Genomic DNA, 21663 nt, shown 5'->3' on the forward strand with positions numbered 1-21663 from the left:
TTTTTCGATTCGCATTAATTCTTGAGTGTAGCTGTTTTCGATCGGTATCGGCGTATTAGAAACAATCATGTTGATAGTAAGTACATTTTTCGTTGGTTTTTCTTTCGGTGGACGACCTCTCTTTTTCTTCGTTTGGATAATATTTTTTAATTGTTTCAGTTTAGATGGATTTGTCTGCTCATCATTCCAACCGAGATAATCGCTTTCAGACTCCGCATCCTGCTGTACCAATTCGAGTTTTCTCCGATCATCTATCCGCTGCTGAAAAGTTCTTTTATCAAATGGTGAGGTATATTTGACGTTATCTTCGAGCAGTTGAACCTGTTCTTTTTTCGCATAAATAGTCGTTTGGCGTAAGTTAACAAATTTTATATCGTCGTTTTCTTCTGTTTTGTAATTTCTAACTAGATAGCAATTGACATCAACTTGTTCTTCTACTATAAATGGTCCAATGCGTTTCGGATAGAATTTACCGGCTAAAAATCTGTCAGCGTTACTATGTAGATGAGTAGAAATCATTACTAGATCTCCTTCTTGGAGTCTCTTCTCTGGATCGTCGTTCTCGTTGAATTTTTGTTCTTGAATGATCCATAGTTCTAGCTGTTTCAATCGAATGAGTTTATGGATTTTTTCACGCTTAGTTTCCTGAGGTAAGTTCAAGATTTCTTCGCGATCATCGCCATAGACAGCTTGCTTCGCTAATTTATCCGCTACTACGTTCGTAAAGTCATATTTATGACCTTTTGTATGAATTATTTCTACATAACGCATTCTGCTTTTTAGTTCTTTTATTTGTAAAAGAAGGTCTTTATGAGCCACTAATTTCCTTGATGCATTTTTCCATTCATTTAGCTCGTACTCGAGTGTTTTATCGATAGTTTGTTTGGCGTATAACGAATCAGTCAAGATCTTTAATTTTCGGTGATCGGTTTTCCATAACACAGCTAATATGGTCTCTTTTATCGCGTAGAGTTCGGCCAAATTATTCGTGGGTTTTTGCTTATTTAATCGTTGAGAAATATTATATCGGCTGGTTGGTTTAAAACAAACGCCAATTCCAGCGATAGCATCGTCGCTTCCGTTGGCTTTACATGCCCCATCAGTAGCTGCCCATAGAAATCCACTTTTATCAATATACAACTCGCCATCGTGCATAATATCTGGTAGATTATCGAATGTAGTATATTTTTTCTCGTAGGTACTGATTTTTTCTATTGCTTTTTTTAATAGTTTATTGATGTCATGACGAAATGTTTCTATAATTTCCGGCTTCGGTGCATCCTGTGGAATGCCCCATATTTCAAATGGACTAAGACCATAATCCGAAGGAGCCATATTGAGATTTTTTTCTACTGCTGAAACGTAATAATGCCAGTTTTCGTGAGTATAGTCTTCACTGTTACTATTTTCATTTAAATAGATTCTCAATTGAGTGCCAATTTCACGCATGCTTCTTTCCACCGTAGATGACTGAGGATTATACGGCGATACGTATGTACATTCCACCTTCAATCGCTTACACTCGTCTTTCCACTGATTCGATATAAACTGTGGTCCGTTGTCAGTCGTGATTCGCTTCAATTTGTGACCATGGGCTCGCATATCATCGTTGATTCGTGTTAGAATAGGTAAGACCGATTCTGTTTTCGTATCTTTAAGCGCCATTAGATATACTTTCTTGCTAAATACATCTTTAGCGACGACGATAGCACGAGGAAGACCCAGTGGATTTGGCAATTGACCATAAAGATCCACACTAACATTTTCTCCGATATCATTTGCTGTAACTTTAGCAAACTCTGGATATTTTTTTAATCCGTAAACTTTGTTTTGTTTGCAGACAATACAGACACTCACGATAAAAGCAATATGTTTTTCAGCCGACGGATGGTAATAAGTTCTATTAAAGATGTCAATCAATTTATTTTTCCCGAGATGACCGTACCATTCGTGCAAATATTCAACAGTTTCTCTCAGCAGCGCACTTGGAAGATAAGGTAATGGATATTCTCCAGTTGTCCGATATAGTATGCCGTAATCAGTTGTATATTTCTCTTTGATATTTTCAACGTATTTTGCTACAGCTTTCTTTCCTCTAAACTTGATTTTATCTGCAATTTGACCGTTTAATGTGTTAATAATAGCTTTTAATTTTGGATCATCATTTTGCCATGTTGATAGATGAAAAAGCGCTTGTTCGAGATCCTGTTTTATTTGGACTCTTATTTCTAAAATATCCATTATTTCTTCGGTCCTGATCAATTCTAACGGAGGTGAGTTGAATAATTTATGGTCAGGTTTAGATATAGTATATTGGATGTTGAGGTGTTTCGTCCAAAGATACCAGCCGGCTGCTTTAACATGGAATTCAGATGCGTCTTTTATTTTTGATACTGCTGTTTTTAAACTGATTGGAACATGAATTTCTCTACCGATGAGCCACATTCTGTTCTTTTTTAACGCATTAACGAGCGCAAATACTCGTTTTTCGATGATGGAATAATTTTTTTCGTGTGATTTCAGCGCTGATGACACGAACATAACAACATGCTTTTCTCCTTCGAGTATTTGATACAAGACTGCATTCACAGTGGATGGTTCGACGCTAATTTCTATGTAGAATGGTTCTTCGTTATCTGGCATTTTTAACTCGAACTTTTGCTGATAAGCTTCATAAAGTTGATCGAACGCATCGGACTGTTCTTTTCCCCATACAAATGGAACATCTTTCTTGGTAAGTTTCGTGATTGGCTCTAATATTGTCTGATAATTTTCGATGAATTTTCTATATAAGTTTGTCAGACCGGTGAATTGTTTGATATTTGTGACGGTTGGTAGAATAACTCTGTTTTGGCGTTTATTGAAGAATTTATTTCTAAAACGTAGTAATTTTTCCATTTTTTGATCTTGTTTTTTCACCGAGTCTTCTCCGATAACGTGGCCAAGGAAATCGACGTTTTTCTGAAATAGTTTAGTTTTGCTCGGGTTTAGCGTCATATTCGCCTCGTTGATTCGCCGAAATACTTCTTCGAGCAGTTGGACGTGCTCTTCGAATGTCTCAGTTTCAATCAAGAATTCATCAACGAACATTTTCACTGGAAGGCCGTAAAACATTCTTCGTCTGCGATCAATGAATTCTCCCATAGCGACGACAGTACCAAATGGATCTACATTCCATTCCCAGATTTCACCGTCCATCTTAAATCCGGTGTACTTTTTCGAGTTTTCGTCGAGTGGATCTTGCCAGAATCCAGAGCTAAAATCGCCCGTTGATCGGTAGACTTTCTTTTTACCATCATGAACCAAACGTTCCGAATTTGGTGGTTCATTGTAGTTTGGAATTAGATATTTGTTCAGTTCTTCTGGATCTAGACAGATACGAAGCGAGCCGTTGGATTTGGTACGTATTATAGTATTATTAACATGAGTTGTATTCGATGGTCTGATAATATCGTTAATAATTAACCGGTGCATTTCAGCTTTCACTTTTTCGCGCATATGAACGCTTGGGATATAATTTCTACCATTAAAGTTGGGGACTTTATCAACGTTGAACTTGAATACCACTGGATCACCATTGTAACGACCAATTTCGTCACGAAATATACGAGAGTGCGGATTTAAACGTTGGAAAGCGATTTGTTGTTGTTCGTTTGATAGCTGAATATTTCTATCATTTCGTAGGAGCTTTTTACGAAGAATTTCACCGGTATCTTTCGCAGGTTCGATTGGTTTAATTATTTTATCGATTAAACGTATATGAATTTTACGGATGTTGATGTACTTATCTAGAATTACGAAATCAATGTATTCTATCACGCCACCACGTTCACATTTTGCTCTCATTGGACCAAACTCAGTATCTATATTGTTGTCTTTCATAGCATGGCGACCGATAAGAATTTTGCCTGGTAGGTTTCTCATTACATGGAATTTTACGTTGATTTTATAGTCTTTAAATTTAAACTGTACGACGCCCATAAGGTCAAGGCATTCTTCTTCGTTACCATTGGCTACTTTAACAATGGCAATTTGTTTTGCAGGTTCGAAAGCAACGTGATTTGGATGATTTCTATGCAGCATGAAAAGTGTGCCCTGATCAATGACGTTTGCGTCAGCACCGGAATCAAGTAAAACGACGCAGTCTTCAGTCTCAATTTTCAACGGAATAGCACTTGTATTTTGCGGATGTTTAGGTTGTTCATTCGCTTCGATTGTTTTTATTTTATTAATTTCTATAACTTCATCAGTAATTTCTTCGATAGTTAATGCTTGTTCTTCTGCAGGATGTTGATAGAGTACTGGCTGTTGGTTGGAGTGAACATTATATAGATCGTATGTCAACTCCATTTCATCTTCGATACTCAGATTAGCTGGTGAGTTGCAAGTGGCTACTGTTTTCATTGATGCCGAAGAGTCAAGCGATTCCTCCGATGAGATGCTATCGTCGGCATTATTATGATTTATAATGCAGTTAACGTTAATATGTTCGTGTTTTTCTATCTCAGGTTCACCGTTCGGATGCTGCTCAGTGATTGGTTCGCAGATTTCGATTTTTTCGTCGTTGTTTTCGCATGTTTGGATAATTTTTGGTTTTCTTATTGGTGAAAGTTTTTTCTTTGATGGCGAGAATACTTTTCTACGTAATATTGGCGGTGATTTTACACGAATTGGCGATTTTTTGAGAGTAATTCGCGCTACGGATTCAGGTACGATTTCTTCTTCTTCGGGTATTGACATAGTAGGTAGTTTATTTATTTCTATCGATGATTTTTCCTTTTCAGGTTCAGACTGGATCATATTGTATTTCTGCAATATTTCTTCGAACTGGCATCGTAATATTTTACTGTTATCATCTCTAGGTAAGAAATCATGTAATTTATTACTATAGAAGAATTTCCCTTTTATAACATTAATAACTCCAGATCTATTTGTTCTCATTCGATGCCCAGTTGTTACGATAAAATGCTTCGATAGTTCAGTGATTAGCCTGGTGTTTTTCATACGATAGATATTTTTCTTGTAAATAGATAGAATACGTAAATATCTCCGAATATGACCACGAGGTTTTTTATTGGTCGCCGGATGCAGAATCGGAAACAGAACCAAGGTTGATGAGGGTTTTTGATATTTTATTTGGTTACAGATTTTTTGAACCCAATATGCGATATAGTTTAACGGAATTCGATCATCGTTTAACTCTCCTTCTCCGAATGAAATTACCAGCTTTTGATTGGATAGATTAAAATTTTTCAGCGTCATAAAAATATTTGCCAAGGTTGGCATACGTATACTCCCGTTACCAAGTAATAATTGAGCGATGTTATCACCAAAATAATTTATTTTACAATTTTTTATTTCTAGTTTACATAGGTTTATTCTTGGACGGGAATACGAGTCAGGACTTAGTTTAAAGAATTCTGTTGAGCAGCTCCGGTTTGACTGCCAAATAGACCATTAGCAAACGAATTACCGGATGTTGAAGCATTTGCTTGAGGCTGTCGTTGAAATAGAGATTGGCTTGGCGGAGGATTCGAAGTAGTATTTTGTGCTTGTTGTTCCGTAGCATTTTGGCCACCATTTTGACCAGTTTGTTGTTCGGATAATGGACGTGAATCTTCGCCGTATTTGTCACCATATGGTCTGTTATCATAGTTGTCATAATTTCTATATCCGCCACGGTAGCCACCTCGATAGCCACGGCTTCTTCCACGATAACCACCTCGATATTCTCCATTATTCCATCGACCACGATAACCACCGCGATCATCACTCGTTTTGCCATTCTCGTCTTGCATAATACCGCTACTATAATCGCGAAACGTGCGATCGTCATTTCGCTGGTGAGTCGTTCGCTGAGGGATTTCCAATTGTTTAGCCCAGCTGGTCACGTTACAGATTTTTGAGGCAGCCAGCTGTTTCAGCGAGTTTAATTTGGCAATCAGTTGTTCGAAAGAGTTTACGTCTTCACTCGAGATTTTATATTGAAACTCCGGTGGTATTTTATCGTAAAGACTGCTTATTGCTTCACTAGGTGATACTTTCTTCATACTCGTCAGCGTTGGGTACCATAATTCGACTCTTTCTATTACTTTCGTAATAGAGTAGTCGGTCGGCGCAGCTTCATTACTAAACGCTTCTAGAGCTGCCTTTTGACAGGCTTCATCCCAGAATACTGAGAGAAATATTCTTCGGCTATCCTGGTAGGTTCTCGCATTTTTACTACGACTGCTCCACGAATCATTGTTTACTTTTACGGCTGTGTTAAACATAATAATTTTAGTCATTTCGTTGGTAAGCTGCACTTGCGACATGTAGTTTTCGAATTGATCAAGGAAACGATTCGGGTGGTGTTTATTTTGCTCATCGAAGACTATACCGGAGTTCGGAAATAAGGTAATGAAGTTCTGTTCATTAGGTAACGTGACTTGGATATGCTGAGGTGGAACTTCGAACTCGGCCATTTCAGCATCCATTCTGTTATTTATCGCCGTCGTCATAGCTGTAGAAATTTGTTGGAACAAATCTTTCGTCGCATCGGTAATCGTTTTAGTAACATGATTATTAATTCGAGCTTCAGCTGCGGCGATTTTATCATCGATCTTAGTATTTATTTGTTCTTCAGTCAGAGCCATTTCCGACAAGTTTTCACGTACTGACTCGGCTAGGTTTGAAAACGGGAGGTTTTCAAACAATGCTCGGATTTGATTCGTATAAAAATCTTCAAAAACTTCAACACTAGGATTGATTATTTCTATTGGAACATTCTTTGTTTTACGAACACTTTTCTTAATTATTTCTACACGTTGAACTTCGCGTTTCCGTAGCTTGAGGATTGGAGATTGATTCGGCGTGATTGGTCTTGAAAGCGACTTATCTGATACAATATTGCGCGGAATTTTGACGTTTTTCCGGCGCAATATTTCACGAAAAACAGGTTACACTTACTGGAATGAGTAGTAACATTTATTTCTAATTGATCAGGAACTACGTAATCATTTCTATAAATTGTCGCGAATTTTATAAGAAAATAAAGTTGCACACGCGGTTTCGAACAATGGAAACTTACGACGATACAATCGTGTAGAATAGTTTTTTATAAAACAGAAATAAATCGCACTTTTTATAAGAAAATCGTGCCCACCGGATGGGAGCCACTAGTGTACCGGGTACTTTGTGAGCATTTTATTACCATTTAAGAAGTATTTTGTAATAAAAACTACGAGACATCTTTTCTCAGGGCGTATAATAACATATTCGTTGACATGACAGAAAGGTAATAATACATATATTCAATACGAAACCGTTACTTTGAAAAGATACATACATAAAGCAACGTTGCCAGTTATAACAAGTACATCACAATCTAACTTTGAACTTTTACTTCTAGCTATATTGGCGTAATTATGGCGGAGGAGGTGCCGTTTCACACTCGTTAAAAATCTATTAAGCTAACGTTGTTTTATTAGTGTGTGTAGCACACCATTACTTTCGGTCTGAAAGTTGAAAAATTCTTTAGCTCGAATGTTCTCGGGAAATGGACCGATTTTTTTGAAATTTTCATGCGTAAGTGAGGCCGAACATGAGGTAGGGGACGTCGTAATATATGTACTTAAACGCAATTCCAATTACTCAAGTAGGTAGCTTAGGTAATAGCTTCTTGTTTCTTGTTTTTAATACATATAACTTGGCACTTGGCTCGTTCATTTCCAAAAAAATCGATTTCTTCACGAAAAAAAAAAGTTGGGTTAAAATATAAACGACAAAAATATTATGGAAATGGATTAAATTATTAAATTTATTGAATTTTGAATTTGAAATGAATGATCATTGATCAAGAATAATCAAGAACAAGATTCAAGAAAGTTGAATGAATGAAATCAACTTTCCAATTTCATTCTTTAACGTGATTGGTTGTTCTGTTATCATTCACCAATCAGATTGTAGTATTTTACGCTACGTCTTACATTCCTTCCAATCCACATTCCGCATCATCAGTCGTCAGTCGTCGTCACTATCTATCTCAGCCAAGGTTGAGTGGAGACGTGACATTTCAGTGATTTTGTGTGTAGTTTGAGTTTGTAGTTGGCAGGTTCACTACTCATTCATAAGGAATAAACTGAATGAATATTGTTTTCAAAAAGTGATAGCTGCAGTTGATGCAAAATTTGTGTACTCATTAAGTATATAATTTTTGAAAACACTTGTTCAACACCGAGATCAAAATGGGTAAATACATATCTACATTTTTATACTTTACATATTTAGGCACTGTGTAATATCAGTAACACCGAAGGCTTCACGATATCAATTTCATCATTATTATCGATCTGTGATTCCTTCGTACACTTTCATCGGATATTAATTGTACAGTATTGTACCTATCATTACATAGATTAAAACTGCATTCTCTAAAATAATTAATTTTGTAAATTTATAGTTGCAGAACAACATCCTTTCGAGAACCTAAAGAAAACGATAAATGTGGGTGGAAAAGAATATGTGTACTTTGACCTGAGTCAACTGGGTGAAAAATACAGTAAGTATGTCAATTACACACTTTCACGCAGTACAAAATATGTACTTCGAAGTATCTGTCTCAGAAAGTGGATTGTGTTTCGCTGTGTGTAATGGAAATGTAGGTAATATCGTAGAACCCATGAATTCATTTCAATTTTCAAGTTTCCCTCACTGGAAGTAATATTTAACTCTTTGAGCTAACTGAGTTATAAAAAAGTTTTTTCGCCAAAGTCACTAGTTATTGTACTCTTTCTTGGGTAAAGTAGATCATGTCGTAACCCCAAGTATGTGATTTGAAAAAATGTTTGGTCGTATCTGTGTATTGCAAAATACAAATAGAGATTTTAAGCTGGTACTTGAAGATAACAAAATAGACAAGGTAACATTATTGACCTTTTCTTTTTCAAAAATTTCTATGAGAAGTAAGTATCAATTTGAAATAATTGAGTTGTTGTCATTGAGGTATCGTGCTTGTTTGCTCAAATTGAAAAATTTTCCGATTCAGTATTATTTTTGTAATTCAGATCCGAATTATATAATGTATACGTATTACGTAGCTTGATTGTGTTCATTTATATCAAGGTTAACTACGGCGAGATCAAATTCTTCCACATTTTACTTGAAGTTACGTAGAAAAACTGTTTTTTATGGAAACGACGCTTATACAACGTTGAACGATTGTCAACATGATAAGATTTTAATTTTAAACGTGTATCATTCTTATCATACGCTAATCATTTTTATTGCATTTTTTTTTCAGATCGTCTTCCTTTCTCAATACGAGTACTGCTTGAATCAGCTGTCCGTAACTGTGATAATTTTCAAGTAACCACCAAAGATGTTGAGGCCATTTTGGATTGGGAAAAAAATCAAAGTAATAGTGATGGAGTTGAAGTACCATTTAAACCTGCCAGAGTTATATTACAAGTAAAATACAAATTTCAGTCTAAACATTTTTTCATTTTAAATCAACCAACAATTACACCTTTTTCCCCTGTGTAGGACTTGACAGGTGTGCCAGCTGTCGTTGATTTCGCTGCTATGCGTGATGCAGTAAAAAAATTAGGAGGTAATGCGGATAAAATAAACCCGATTTGTCCTGCTGATTTGGTTATCGATCACTCTGTTCAAGTTGATTTTTCCAGAACGTGAGTATTTTAAAATAAAAATGACATTTGTGAAAACTTGTGTCCTAATACAAATATTTTTCAGTCCTGATTCACAATCAAAAAACGAAACGTTAGAGTTCGAAAGGAATAAAGAGCGTTTTACATTTTTAAAGGTATCTTTGAATTCTTGAAGGTTTTGTAACTTTTAGTCAATTTGACTAGATTTACGAATATTGAAATTTTTCGCAGTGGGGTGCAAAAGCTCTTCGCAACATGTTGATTGTACCGCCGGGATCCGGTATCGTGCATCAAGTTAATCTGGAATATCTGGCTCGTGTTGTTTTTTCGGATTCCCATGTTTTGTATCCTGATTCGTTGGTCGGTACCGATTCGCATACAACGATGATAAATGGTCTTGGCATTGTTGGTTGGGGAGTCGGAGGTATTATATTTTTATACAAGTAATTTTATCCATTAATTAGAAATATATTTTGATCGCTTTATTTTCAACTTTAGGTATTGAAGCTGAGGCGGTAATGCTGGGACAATCGATCAGTATGTTATTGCCTCAAGTAATTGGATATAAAATTTATGGAAAATTGAGTCAATACGCTACTTCAACTGATTTAGTTTTAACCGTGACCAAAGTTAGTTTTTTTTTATCAAGTATTGCATATCATCTTCACGAATACCGATTGACAATTTTCTATTTTTAAATTATATTTTTATTTCAGCATTTGCGTCAAGTTGGTGTCGTTGGCAAATTCGTAGAATTCTTTGGACCTGGAGTTTCTGAGCTTTCAATCGCCGATCGTGCCACCATCAGTAATATGTGTCCCGAGTATGGTGCTACAATCGGTTTCTTTCCCGTTGACAATAACAGTCTAACCTATTTAAAACAGACCAGTAAGTTTAATGCGTATTGCTCTTTATTTCATTTCTAATCCCCCTTCCCCCGGTCATTAAACCTTATCTACTGAAATTTATCTTCCTTTCAATATTCGTAGCAGAATGAAATAACTCATTTCAAACGTGCGTAATTTTTTAGATCGCGATGACGAGAAAGTCAATATCGTAGCTAAATACTTGCAATCTGTGGGAATGTTGAGAGATTACAGTAATGATAACCAAGATCCTGTCTTCAGTGAAGTCGTAACTTTGGATTTAGCTACAGTTGTGTCTTCTGTCAGTGGGCCTAAGAGACCTCATGATCGAGTCCCTGTTGTGGATATGAAGAATGATTTTCTCCAGTGTTTGAGCAATAAAGTAAATGTTCTTCGATAATTTCTTCAGAATAATACGTTCCTTGAAATCACGTTGAATATCTGATGTTTTAGGTGAGTTTCAAAGGATACGGAGTACCGACAGAAAAACACTCAGCTCAAGGAGATTTTGTATTTGAAGGTCAAAAGTATACTTTGAAACATGGATCGGTCGTAATAGCTGCCATTACTTCTTGTACAAATACGAGTAACCCTAGCGTTATGCTGGGCGCCGGTGTGTATGATTTTACCGTAATTTTTCACTCAAATAGGCAAATTTCGTGATGTGTAAAAATTTGGGTTTCAGGTTTATTGGCTAAAAATGCTATTAATGCTGGATTATCCGTTGCTCCCTATATCAAAACCAGCTTGTCGCCGGGATCTGGAGTCGTCACTTATTACTTACAAGATTCCGGCGTTCTGCCGTACTTGAAAAAATTAGGATTCGATATTGTTGGATTTGGTTGTATGACATGTATCGGTAATTCCGGTCCTTTGCCGGACTCCATGGTCGAAACGATCGAAAAGGTATTGATATCACATCTTATAATCTTTAAAATTTCATTACGTTCAAAACATGTCTCGATATCATTGCGATTATAACATAATGTAAATTTTTGTGAAGAATGAACTGGTTTGCTGCGGTGTATTATCCGGAAACAGAAATTTCGAAGGAAGAATTCACCCCAACACTCGAGCTAATTATCTAGCTTCGCCTTTGTTGGTCATAGCGTATGCTTTGGCCGGAAGAGTTGATATTGACTTTGAAAAGGAACCCATCGGTAAATAAAATGACGATTTAATGCTCCTAGAAGTCAATCATTGACATATTGATAGACTTCGAATAATTATTTGTATTACAGGTACCAACGAAGACGGAAAGAAAATTTTCTTGAAGGAAATTTGGCCAAGTCGAACGGAAATTCAAGAAGTTGAGAAAAATCACGTGCTTCCTGCGATGTTCAAAGATACTTATTCTCGTATTGAGAAGGGATCTGCGAGTTGGCAGAGTATTGAAGCTCCAAATAGTCAACTTTACCCTTGGGATCCTAATTCTACTTACATTAAAAATCCGCCATTTTTCGAAAACATGACTAGAGTAAGTCATTTTGATATAGGATTATTTAGAAAGCACGAGATAAGAGCGATTTCTATGGAATAATTTTACAGGAGTTACCAGGAATCAAATCCGTTCAAAATGCGAGAGTTTTGTTACTATTAGGAGATTCGGTCACCACTGATCACATAAGTCCAGCGGGAACTATTGCTAGAAATAGCCCAGCTGCTCGTTATTTAGCTAGTAGAGGGTGTGTATACTTTGTTTGTTTATAAATATTCCAGCAAAAGAACGAATGAGGAGTATTAACTTTGGAAATGTTTATAGGTTAACGCCACGAGAGTTCAATTCTTACGGTTCTAGACGTGGTAATGATGAAATCATGTCTAGAGGAACTTTCGCCAACATTCGCTTGGTTAATAAATTGGTTTCTAATGCTGGCCCGAGAACGATTCACATTCCTTCCAATGACGAGGTATTATAATCGAGTGGAATATTATGCTCTTGTTTTCAAAATCTTTTTATTTTAACAATTTTTAATATTTTTCATACGTAGTACGATATATTTGACGCTGCCCAAGCTTACAAAAAAGAAAATACTCCTGTAATCATAATTGCTGGCAAAGAATACGGTTCGGGATCATCGAGAGATTGGGCTGCAAAAGGACCTTTACTTTTGGTGAGTCGTATATTCAGTTTTTTAAAAATTGCACCGCATCGTAGAGAAATATCATGTGAACGTGTGTCTGTTTTATTTATATATAGGGTGTGAAAGCTGTAATCGCCGAATCGTATGAAAGAATACACAGATCAAATTTAGTCGGTATGGGCATCATTCCGTTACAATTCTTACCTGGCCAAAACCCAGAAACACTGAACCTCACTGGAAAAGAGGCCTACGATGTAGAAATTCCGGAAAATTGCGTGCCTCTGCAAAAAGTCACCGTTAAGGTAAATTCTCATTTTGTTATTCATCATTCTAATTCGTACACGGTGTTCTGTGTTGAAGTATAAAATTAGATAAATTTGAGGAGCTTATTATATGACCCAATTTTTCTTTTCAGGTGGATAAAATTCGCCAATTCGAGGTAATTTTGAGGTTCGATACAGAAGTAGATTTGCTTTATCATCGACACGGAGGTATACTTAATTACATGGTACGAAAATTATTAAATTAAAATGACTGACAAATTGAACATTACAATTTCAATGAAACAAAGAATCATGTTTAGGTGTTTTTTTCCCTGTATGTTTGTGAATTTTTTTTTCTTCGTAATTTGGGTTTAAATGTATTTATTAATGCTGGTTTATGTTTTGTGGGTTGTCGCGTATTTTAACGGTTATAATTGTTACTTTTTATTTATTATGTACTTTTATCATTACGAAATTTATATTATTTTAGTACTGAAACATAAATATGAATACAGTATTTTAGCATTTGCTGATTCGTTTGTTTGTTTTTTTTTTTTTAAATTGATTTATGTTTATAATGGAATATTTTTTTCAATGAAGATTCGTGAAAATGTTTGATTTTCTCATAAGTTTTCAACTCTTTTTGATAGATGACGACTCACGAGACCCATTTTTGATTTTTAAAAATAATTTGCAAAACAAATTGAATTCTTTTAAACAAAATTTTTAATCTCCATGATCTTTTGAAAAAATATATTTTTTTCTTTTTTGTGAATGGTTCACACAAACACTCTGAGACGTGTTTGATTGAATTGATCGATCATAGCATCCTCCAACCTCAAAAACCCCTCCGCAGTACCTACATTAATACTGTGAAAACTATTGATAAGTGAAGAATGTACATCTACATAGTAATGAGGATCAAAAAGTTTTGAATGAATTAAAATCCTCCCTTTCATCTCCCTTCAAAACGAGAACATTCATGAATGAAAATCAAACATGAATAACTACAAATACCAAAAGATTATGAATATAAATATTGCCTCTTTGTCAGTATTTTAATCTTCACGTACGCATATTTCTCAGAACCATCATAATTGTTATGTTATCTAACACATATGCATCTAGTACACTATGTACCTAGTACTACCTACAATTTGAACGATAAGGTTTTTCAATATGCACTCACAGTGCTTCGATTTACCTACGAGAAAATTAAAGCATGTATGTAGAAAAATCCTATTTTTTCGACATACTTTTCTATTCCGTCTGGGTGGACGGTTAAAGAATGTATGGTAGGTTATAACTTGAAAATATCTGTTTCATTGAATAATATCTTTGATGACACTCACTATCAGAGGCATCAATATCAGGTACACAATAATTCAACATACTATTACTTCTGCTCTTGAATTCGAAATCAACAAAATGTACAAATGATAATTTTGTTTTCCTTGTGAGTATGTAAAAATTCGATGTTAAACGTTTTTCATTTCAGCAATTTTTAGAAATTTCTTTTGACAGGATGTAGGATATAAATAGCTTTGAAAAAATTATGGCTTCCTCAAGTCGTAAATTATGTGGAAAATAAAGGTTTCGAGTTGGTTATTTTTATTACGAGTAATTAAACAATCTTTTTTGAAATTTAATTAGAATTTTGAAATTAGAAATTATTTTGGTTATTAGTAAATTTTTTATTGTAGACTATCATTTGAGCAGAAATATGTAGCTGTGAAAAAATGGTGTGTTGCTAAATAGGAAGCAATAAGGGTTGAAATTTACGAATTAAAGTTTCTGAAAAAATAAATGAATTGTTTTTAAAAAAATCAAAAAATAGGTACTTAATAAAATTATTACCTATGCCAATATTTTCTTGTAGCTTTTCCTGAACAAAAAAATTTTGAAAAAGTTTCTCAACTTCTAAAATAAATAAGAAAAATGAAAAAGTGGTAAATTGTTAAAAATTCATGCTACAATAAAATCTTGGAAATCGATTTTTTTGACAATAAGCTGATTTTAAAAAAATCTGATCTTTTCTAAATAATGAAATTGAAAGTTCTGAAGTTGACTGGAATGCGAAAATAAAGGAAATAAAAATTTGCTACCTACCTAATTACATCGAAGAATTTTCAGAATTTTGTAGGCTACTCTTTGATTCATAGGTGCATGCCCATCTATCTCTTTCTCTTAATGAAATTTCGTTGAAACAGAACATAGATCTGATTCTGAAAAACGTTTAACACTCAACAAGAAGGATTGTAATTTTGACCGCCGTTACTTTTTGAAAATTACGTATAGAAAACTTGTAAGTTTTATTTCGTTTTTGTATGTTTTTTTAAAAATTTATTGTCAAAAGAATAGATCTACGAAAAAAATCATTAAAGGACCATCAATTTTTCGATTTTTTTTTCAAGATCAAAAGCTTAGCGACATTTCTGAGAAAAATAAAATTTAAAAAAAATATATATGAAATGGTTTTAAATTAGGTACTTTGAAGGATATAAAAATGGGAGATTAGGTAAGTAAGTCTAAGTACCTACCTGTTCAAAATCTGAAATTGGAAAATGAATAGGTAGGCAACTAATTTATATGAACAATTGTTATTTACCTAAATTTACAAAAATTTGTCATTTTAATTCTTCTGCTATACGTTCTGTCTGCCAAATTTTAATAATCATAAATATTTTCTATCAGATAGATTGTTCTTACACATTAAGTTATCAAAGAAAAAAAAAATCTAGAAAGACACAACTGACACATGTAAAAATGAGAATATGTTAAACCTAAGTATTTCAGTGTGTAACGATCACGTTTAAAATTTACGGTAAAAATGTACCTAAGTTGATAAATTTTAATTTTTTTCAGGACGAAATTTTCATTCACAAAAACTCCCTGCTATAACGTTGCATGCGTTGTTGAATGATAGCACATTGTAACATTATTGTAGGGAGCTAGTGAAATAGATTTACCTGGGTAGGTACATATATAGGTTTAGGTAGGTATACCTGCAGGCATTAAAGACAGTTGTTGTTTCACATCCTGAGATGCATAGTTTGATGTCTTGTAATTCTGGCACAAATTCTAGATCTTGGTAGTTGGTATCTCCCTGTAATAACGCTGCATGTGCTATGTTTTTAAAAATTTAATAGCACCCTGTGACGTTATTGAAGGGATAAATCCGAGTAAAACTTTTACTCTTTTAAATAGGTACCTAACGAAATAATGTCTATACATACATTATAACTTTAACATATTTACATTATATTCTTCCTGAATTGTCTCCGAATTGTTTATTTTCATTTTTAATATGAACTTTACTCAGTGACGAATGTAAACGCCATGCTAAGTCAAAGTTCACGGTAAAAGTCGAAAATTTTTACGTAAATGATGCGACTGCGTCCACCATGCGCCAATTCGTGATTTCCGGATAAATTGGAATTTCGGTACTTATTTTATTCTATGTGAAATCCAGCGTTGATTTTTACGAAGATACTCAATTTTCGCTGCTGAGTATACGCCTCACCAACGATAGCTCTATTATCATATCAGATAGTGATACGTATAACTTGGCAGATAAAAACGTGATGAAGGTATACCAAGATGTACATTGTAGTCCTACGCGTGGTTCTGAAATGAAAAAATCTTTAGATAAAAACAAGAGGAATTTTTTTCCCAGAACTGAAAATTAAAATGCACGTTATATCTAATGGGCAGATGTTACTGTTTTTTGTTTTCCATAGAGAATATCCGGTCATTTATCTGCAACTGGAAGAAGGTATAGTATGGATGCACCTGGTTTCTGAGTAATTTCGTTGTAGGTAATCTCGATGTCCACGTGCAAGTATTTGTTTCAAGCTAAGAATCACGTTCCCCAACTTACTGTGGAGTTCATCCCCAGTGATGAATGCCATAAACATCAACTGAAGATAACTCGACAGAACGTTGGAAATTTTTAAACTGCATTTTGCGGGCTGTTTCGATGATTTTTTCTCGTATCTGGGCTAAGGAGTCACCCCAGTGATAGTTCTAATCAACATCAAACTAGGATTCCTCCCTAGAACAGAATATCGAATAAAAACAGAGATAGGTATCTGGATCATATCGGCTGTGTGGTATTGAAAATAGGTTAATTTTTCTTCTAACGATGAGGGGTTAACCCCAGTGATGAAATCAATTCAACACCAACTGGAGGTAACTCGACTACGTAAGACGAATTAATATGTAGATAAGTACTTCGATAAAGTATAATTCTAAGTACAGATAAGTACATATAAGCAGGCATTCAGATGTTGAGTAATTTGATTCGTTGTTTGATCTTCCTTCTACTACGGAGTTACCCCCAGTGATGAATAAATTAACACCACCTGAACATAACTTCGTAGAACAAGAAAAATATCAAATTTTAAATCTTATTTTAAGACTAAATACAAAATTACATCTAAACAGAGATAAAATTATAGGTTCTTATTTTTAAAACAATAAATTATGAGATTTTCAAGTTGATAATTTCTTTGAGTAGGATTGTGGTTATTATATAGGTAAGTTGAGTAAATTAACCTGAAATTAAAAGAAAAATTATTTGAAGTTAACTCGCGATTCAGGAAATAATTACGATTCTCAAATTTGTTAAATTTATCATTTATCAAGCAGAAGAAATATTTCATATCAGCACGACAGATCTTATGTAAGTAAGAAGTAGATTAAGCATTTTCAACTAACAAAATGTAAGTAGGTATTTCAAAACTAGCGATTTAATTTCAAGTACAATTTTCATCTACCTACACCTGAAAAGAGTACATTTTGAAAATCTTGATACCTATCAAACAATACAGATTATTTTACATGTAAAAAAGAACATATTGGAAAAAAAAACATTTAAAAAATACGTAAAACGAGTAGGTACTACGCTGATTTCTTTGATAATGATTTTCCTGAACCATGGAGTACAACCCCAGTGATGACAGATCATAACACCTACTGAGATTTGCTCCACGACACAGGAAAATCTCAACCGATGACATTTGAAATAAATAGTATACGATGTGTCCTGCATATAATTTTAAATTCAATAAGGAGTTCGACCCCAGTGATGAAATTAAGAAACGTCTACGGGGGACCAAACTCGATACAGAATAAAAAACGATTATAGGTAATACGTTGAATTGCAGAATCGAAGCTTTATCACGATATCACGAGTAGGTCTGGTACATATTAATATCAAATCTAGGTACCCCATAAAACCAGGACGTCTTCCTGTGATGAAATTAAAAACATCATGAGAACGATGCCCAGTTTCACATGAGCGATTAATCATGAAACTACATAGGAAGGTACATAATTATATCAAAGCAAAAACACTGAAATTTTTTACGCTATTATGTGAAAATATAAAATTTACCTACGAAGGTACTTCTTTAAAATTGAAACTTGCACACGCAGGATGTACATACGCGGTATTGATTCGCACTTCTTCTTGAAATCCACATTTCGAAATTTTCACAAGATTAAAAAATTACCCGCTTATTTTCTCGTAAAATTCGTTTAAAATACACTAAATAATCAACTATAGGTACATGGTGGGATAGGTAACCTAAAAAAATTACCATCGCGAATTTCACATAAACCGATCTGGTGATCTCCGAACAATCATCACATAACACGAACTTAAAATGTCACATATGTTGCTAACTCGAAAAATTCTCAAGAACTAATGCCATCCTCGCTAATCAGATGAGTTTATATATGGAGCATTTTATCTCTTGTAATCACAATAGATTCTCGCTGGAAGCGCTGTGATTGGTTAGTTTTGGCAGTGCAAAGGTTCATGTTGAGAAGTGACAGAATATGAGTCACCCTTATCGGCGTTTTTTTCGTACAGGGGTTGTTTGTGCAAGCAAGCAACGTGAACGTAAACAGCACATTTCATGAACCAGTTTGCAAAGTATGAATCACGCGATTTTATGAATGTAAGAACAGCGCTTGCCCTTTGAACGTGTAAAGGTAAACTGTCAACATGTTTACAATTGATTGCGTGCACTTTTTAATGGGTAATTTTTGGTTCTGTTCATCGCATAGGCTTGGTACAGAAATACTTACCTACCTACATTTTAGTTTATCACAAACTTGCAGATTTATTTGAAAAATGCATTCGCCTGATCGTTTGATGTTTTACGGTGTGCATTGCATATCTTTTTTATTTGTATGGAAATGTACGTATCTGCAAGTGTCAATGAGATACTTTCTTTCGTATACCTATAGACCTACTTATTTATTATCGTTAAAAATGTCATACCTTCTTTTCTAAATTAAATTAATTTAATCCTTTCCATCTTATACCGTTCTCAAACTTGCAACAACCCACCGTACGACGTACGTACAATATTCCTTGTAATTTCAAAGTATATATGTAGATGAGTAGGTATACCTACCTATTTAATATAAAAATGAAAATGTCGTAAATTTCTCCCAAACGAGATGCGGCGTCGATTTATCAATTTTGCATCAATTATTACCAATCATTAAATAGGTACAAAACATTTTACTCGTCGATTACTTTTAGGCATTTTTTCAGAATTAAAAATAAAATCATGCAATTATTTCTGAAAATTTTCATATTAACGATTTTTTAAAACAATACCTGAATAGGGAGAATATACGATCTACAAAGATAAAGGTATTAGGTAAGAACAGATTTGGTTAAAATGCAGTTTTCTTGATAGTTGAGTGATTTTTTAGTCTTGGAAGAGGCGATTTTTGAAATGGTTTGTTTTGACGATAGCTTAACTTCAGATTTTCCTGCTGACTTCCTTGAATTATCCAAATTTTTTCTATTGAATCCCACAGATTTCTGAACTTATTAACCTACTGCTACTGATATCACTCAGATTGGAATATTCGAATATTTCTGAGCAAAAATATCATTTAAACTTTTAACATGAATAAAAATCAAAATGGAATGAATCTGAAATTCGCATGTTAGCTTTAGCAAAATTTGGTTCCAAAGTAAAAAGTTCTTTTTTTTTAAATATGAGAAGTAGATAATATACCTACCTAAGTACCTACCTAGTACCTATTCTCATACTTACTTTTAAAAAATGTTATTCAATTCCAATTACATTTCAAGTTTCAAAGTTATCATGTTCAAATCCAAAATTCCATCATTCCGGCTATTTTGCAGCGTTTTGAGAAATTTACTTTTCTTTTCGTGATTTTTTAATTTTTTTCAAAAGATGTGAGAATTATTGAGGTAGCGAATTCCTTGCTTATTTTTTTAAATTTCAATTAGGACTTATAATATTGGACTAGAAAATTGTATATCAAGGCGAATTTCAGCTGGAGAGTTAATTTAACAACTTTAAAATTAATAAAACTGACATATGTCACGTAGTCAGGTCAGTGACGTAGTTGAGTGAGAAAGGGTATTATTTTTGCAAACTTTGATCCAAATGTACTAATCGAACAAATCTTCTCAAGGTTATTAAAAAATTCCAGAAAAAATCAGAATATCATTGTAGATTCTTTGTAAATAGGTAGGTGGATAGAGGTAGGTCTAGGTAGGACAGCTAGAAATGGTGAAATTTTGGGTTTGCGAATGAATTCATGTTTGATCTTAACCATGACTTTATCTATGTAGATGTATTTTTGAAATGCATAAAATAACCTATTCTGATTCGCAAGTCTTTTTAGGTACCTATCGAAAGTTATATTCTGAAAAAAAAATACTTACCAGATTTTCTCCATCTGACACTCGCCTATTTAACATAGGTAGGTATACGTAACCACAAGCTCTATATTTTTCAATCTGAAAATAGTTTCATCGTAAATTAAAATAGATGATGCGATTATGGTTTTTGCTATATCGTCAAGTTATTCAAGTAGGTACCTAAGTTTAATAATTAATTAGATACGATATCTATGGATGCATAAATGTTGGTTATTGTACGAACAATGGATTTGAAAAAGAGTTATTTTTTCACCTAACGAAGTGGAATCGTTATTATTTTCCAAAGGTAGGAACTTGAAAATGATTTGCATAGGTAGGTACCCAGATATTGTTTTCTTGATGAAACGGAAATAATTTCCTTTTTCGTTATTTAACTAGTAGGTAGAGGCACCTATTTTGCTATTCGTATAATACGTACCTATGGTGAACGCCAATCATGAAATATTCACCTTCCACTTTAATAGAAAATATGTATTTCAATTTCCAACATGCTTATAGGCTAAGTGAGTAGATATTTATTTTATACGCAAAATATTTTTCTGGTCTCGATCAAAGAATCTCTTAAAGATCCTGTATATTTTGGTTTCAACAAAACGAATGATATTTTATCGAATCCAAAGGTTATTTTTTTGGCACAGTATTTTCAATAAGGAGGAAAGTTCACAAACAAACATCTTAGACTGTTCTCGTATGCATTGTATTCTTTAGTAGAGAGTGATAACGTAGGTACCTACTTATATACCCAGTAAAAAGATACATATTTGTTTATAAAATTCGTGGTAGAAGGTAGTAGCTTCCGCTAGTTAGCTACCTAATACCTAATAATACATACATGTATAAGGTACATTATGCTATAGAAATTCTTATTGTTTGAACTCTGTTTTTGTTTACCATGTACTTTCTAGAATCAATGAAACCCACAGATAAAACTCAAACCCACTTTTCATTTACATTTGTCGAATAGTTAATTATTGTTGTAAATTTTTTCGGACTTTATCTTCCTGAAATGAATCTTTCTGGATTAAAAATACAATTAACATTAATGAATTTTTTTGTTCGAATGTAGATACATTTCAAAGT

The 21663-nt window shown here is 34.0% G+C and overlaps 1 protein-coding gene across 1 annotated transcript; it reads left to right on the forward strand.

Annotated features, from left to right (window-relative positions):
• Nucleotides 1-8002: 8002 nt before the first annotated feature.
• On the forward strand, nucleotides 8003-13393 carry LOC135838659 (cytoplasmic aconitate hydratase-like). The gene is made up of 18 exons (XM_065354386.1): nucleotides 8003-8229; nucleotides 8441-8539; nucleotides 9281-9447; nucleotides 9523-9668; nucleotides 9733-9802; nucleotides 9879-10071; nucleotides 10146-10276; nucleotides 10364-10535; nucleotides 10678-10895; nucleotides 10967-11126; nucleotides 11199-11419; nucleotides 11517-11673; nucleotides 11755-11990; nucleotides 12062-12198; nucleotides 12276-12423; nucleotides 12505-12627; nucleotides 12714-12899; nucleotides 13013-13393. The coding sequence occupies exons 1-18, from the start codon at nucleotides 8226-8228 to the stop codon at nucleotides 13124-13126; spliced, it is 2682 nt and encodes an 893-aa protein (XP_065210458.1). The 5' UTR covers nucleotides 8003-8225; the 3' UTR covers nucleotides 13127-13393.
• The last annotated feature ends 8270 nt before the right edge of the window (nucleotides 13394-21663 follow it).

The sequence above is a fragment of the Planococcus citri genome, chromosome 3 (assembly GCF_950023065.1).
Source record: "Planococcus citri chromosome 3, ihPlaCitr1.1, whole genome shotgun sequence".
NCBI lineage: Eukaryota > Metazoa > Arthropoda > Insecta > Hemiptera > Pseudococcidae > Planococcus > Planococcus citri.

What these genes read in the sequence shown, in the direction of transcription:
- LOC135838659 (XM_065354386.1), top strand. An exon ending in TCAACTGGGTGAAAAATACA is followed by an intron (nt 8,540 to 9,280) that starts GTAAGTATGTCA and finishes TTTTTTTTTCAG; the next exon opens with ATCGTCTTCCTTTCTCAATA. An exon ending in CAAAAGGACCTTTACTTTTG is followed by an intron (nt 12,628 to 12,713) that starts GTGAGTCGTATA and finishes ATTTATATATAG; the next exon opens with GGTGTGAAAGCTGTAATCGC.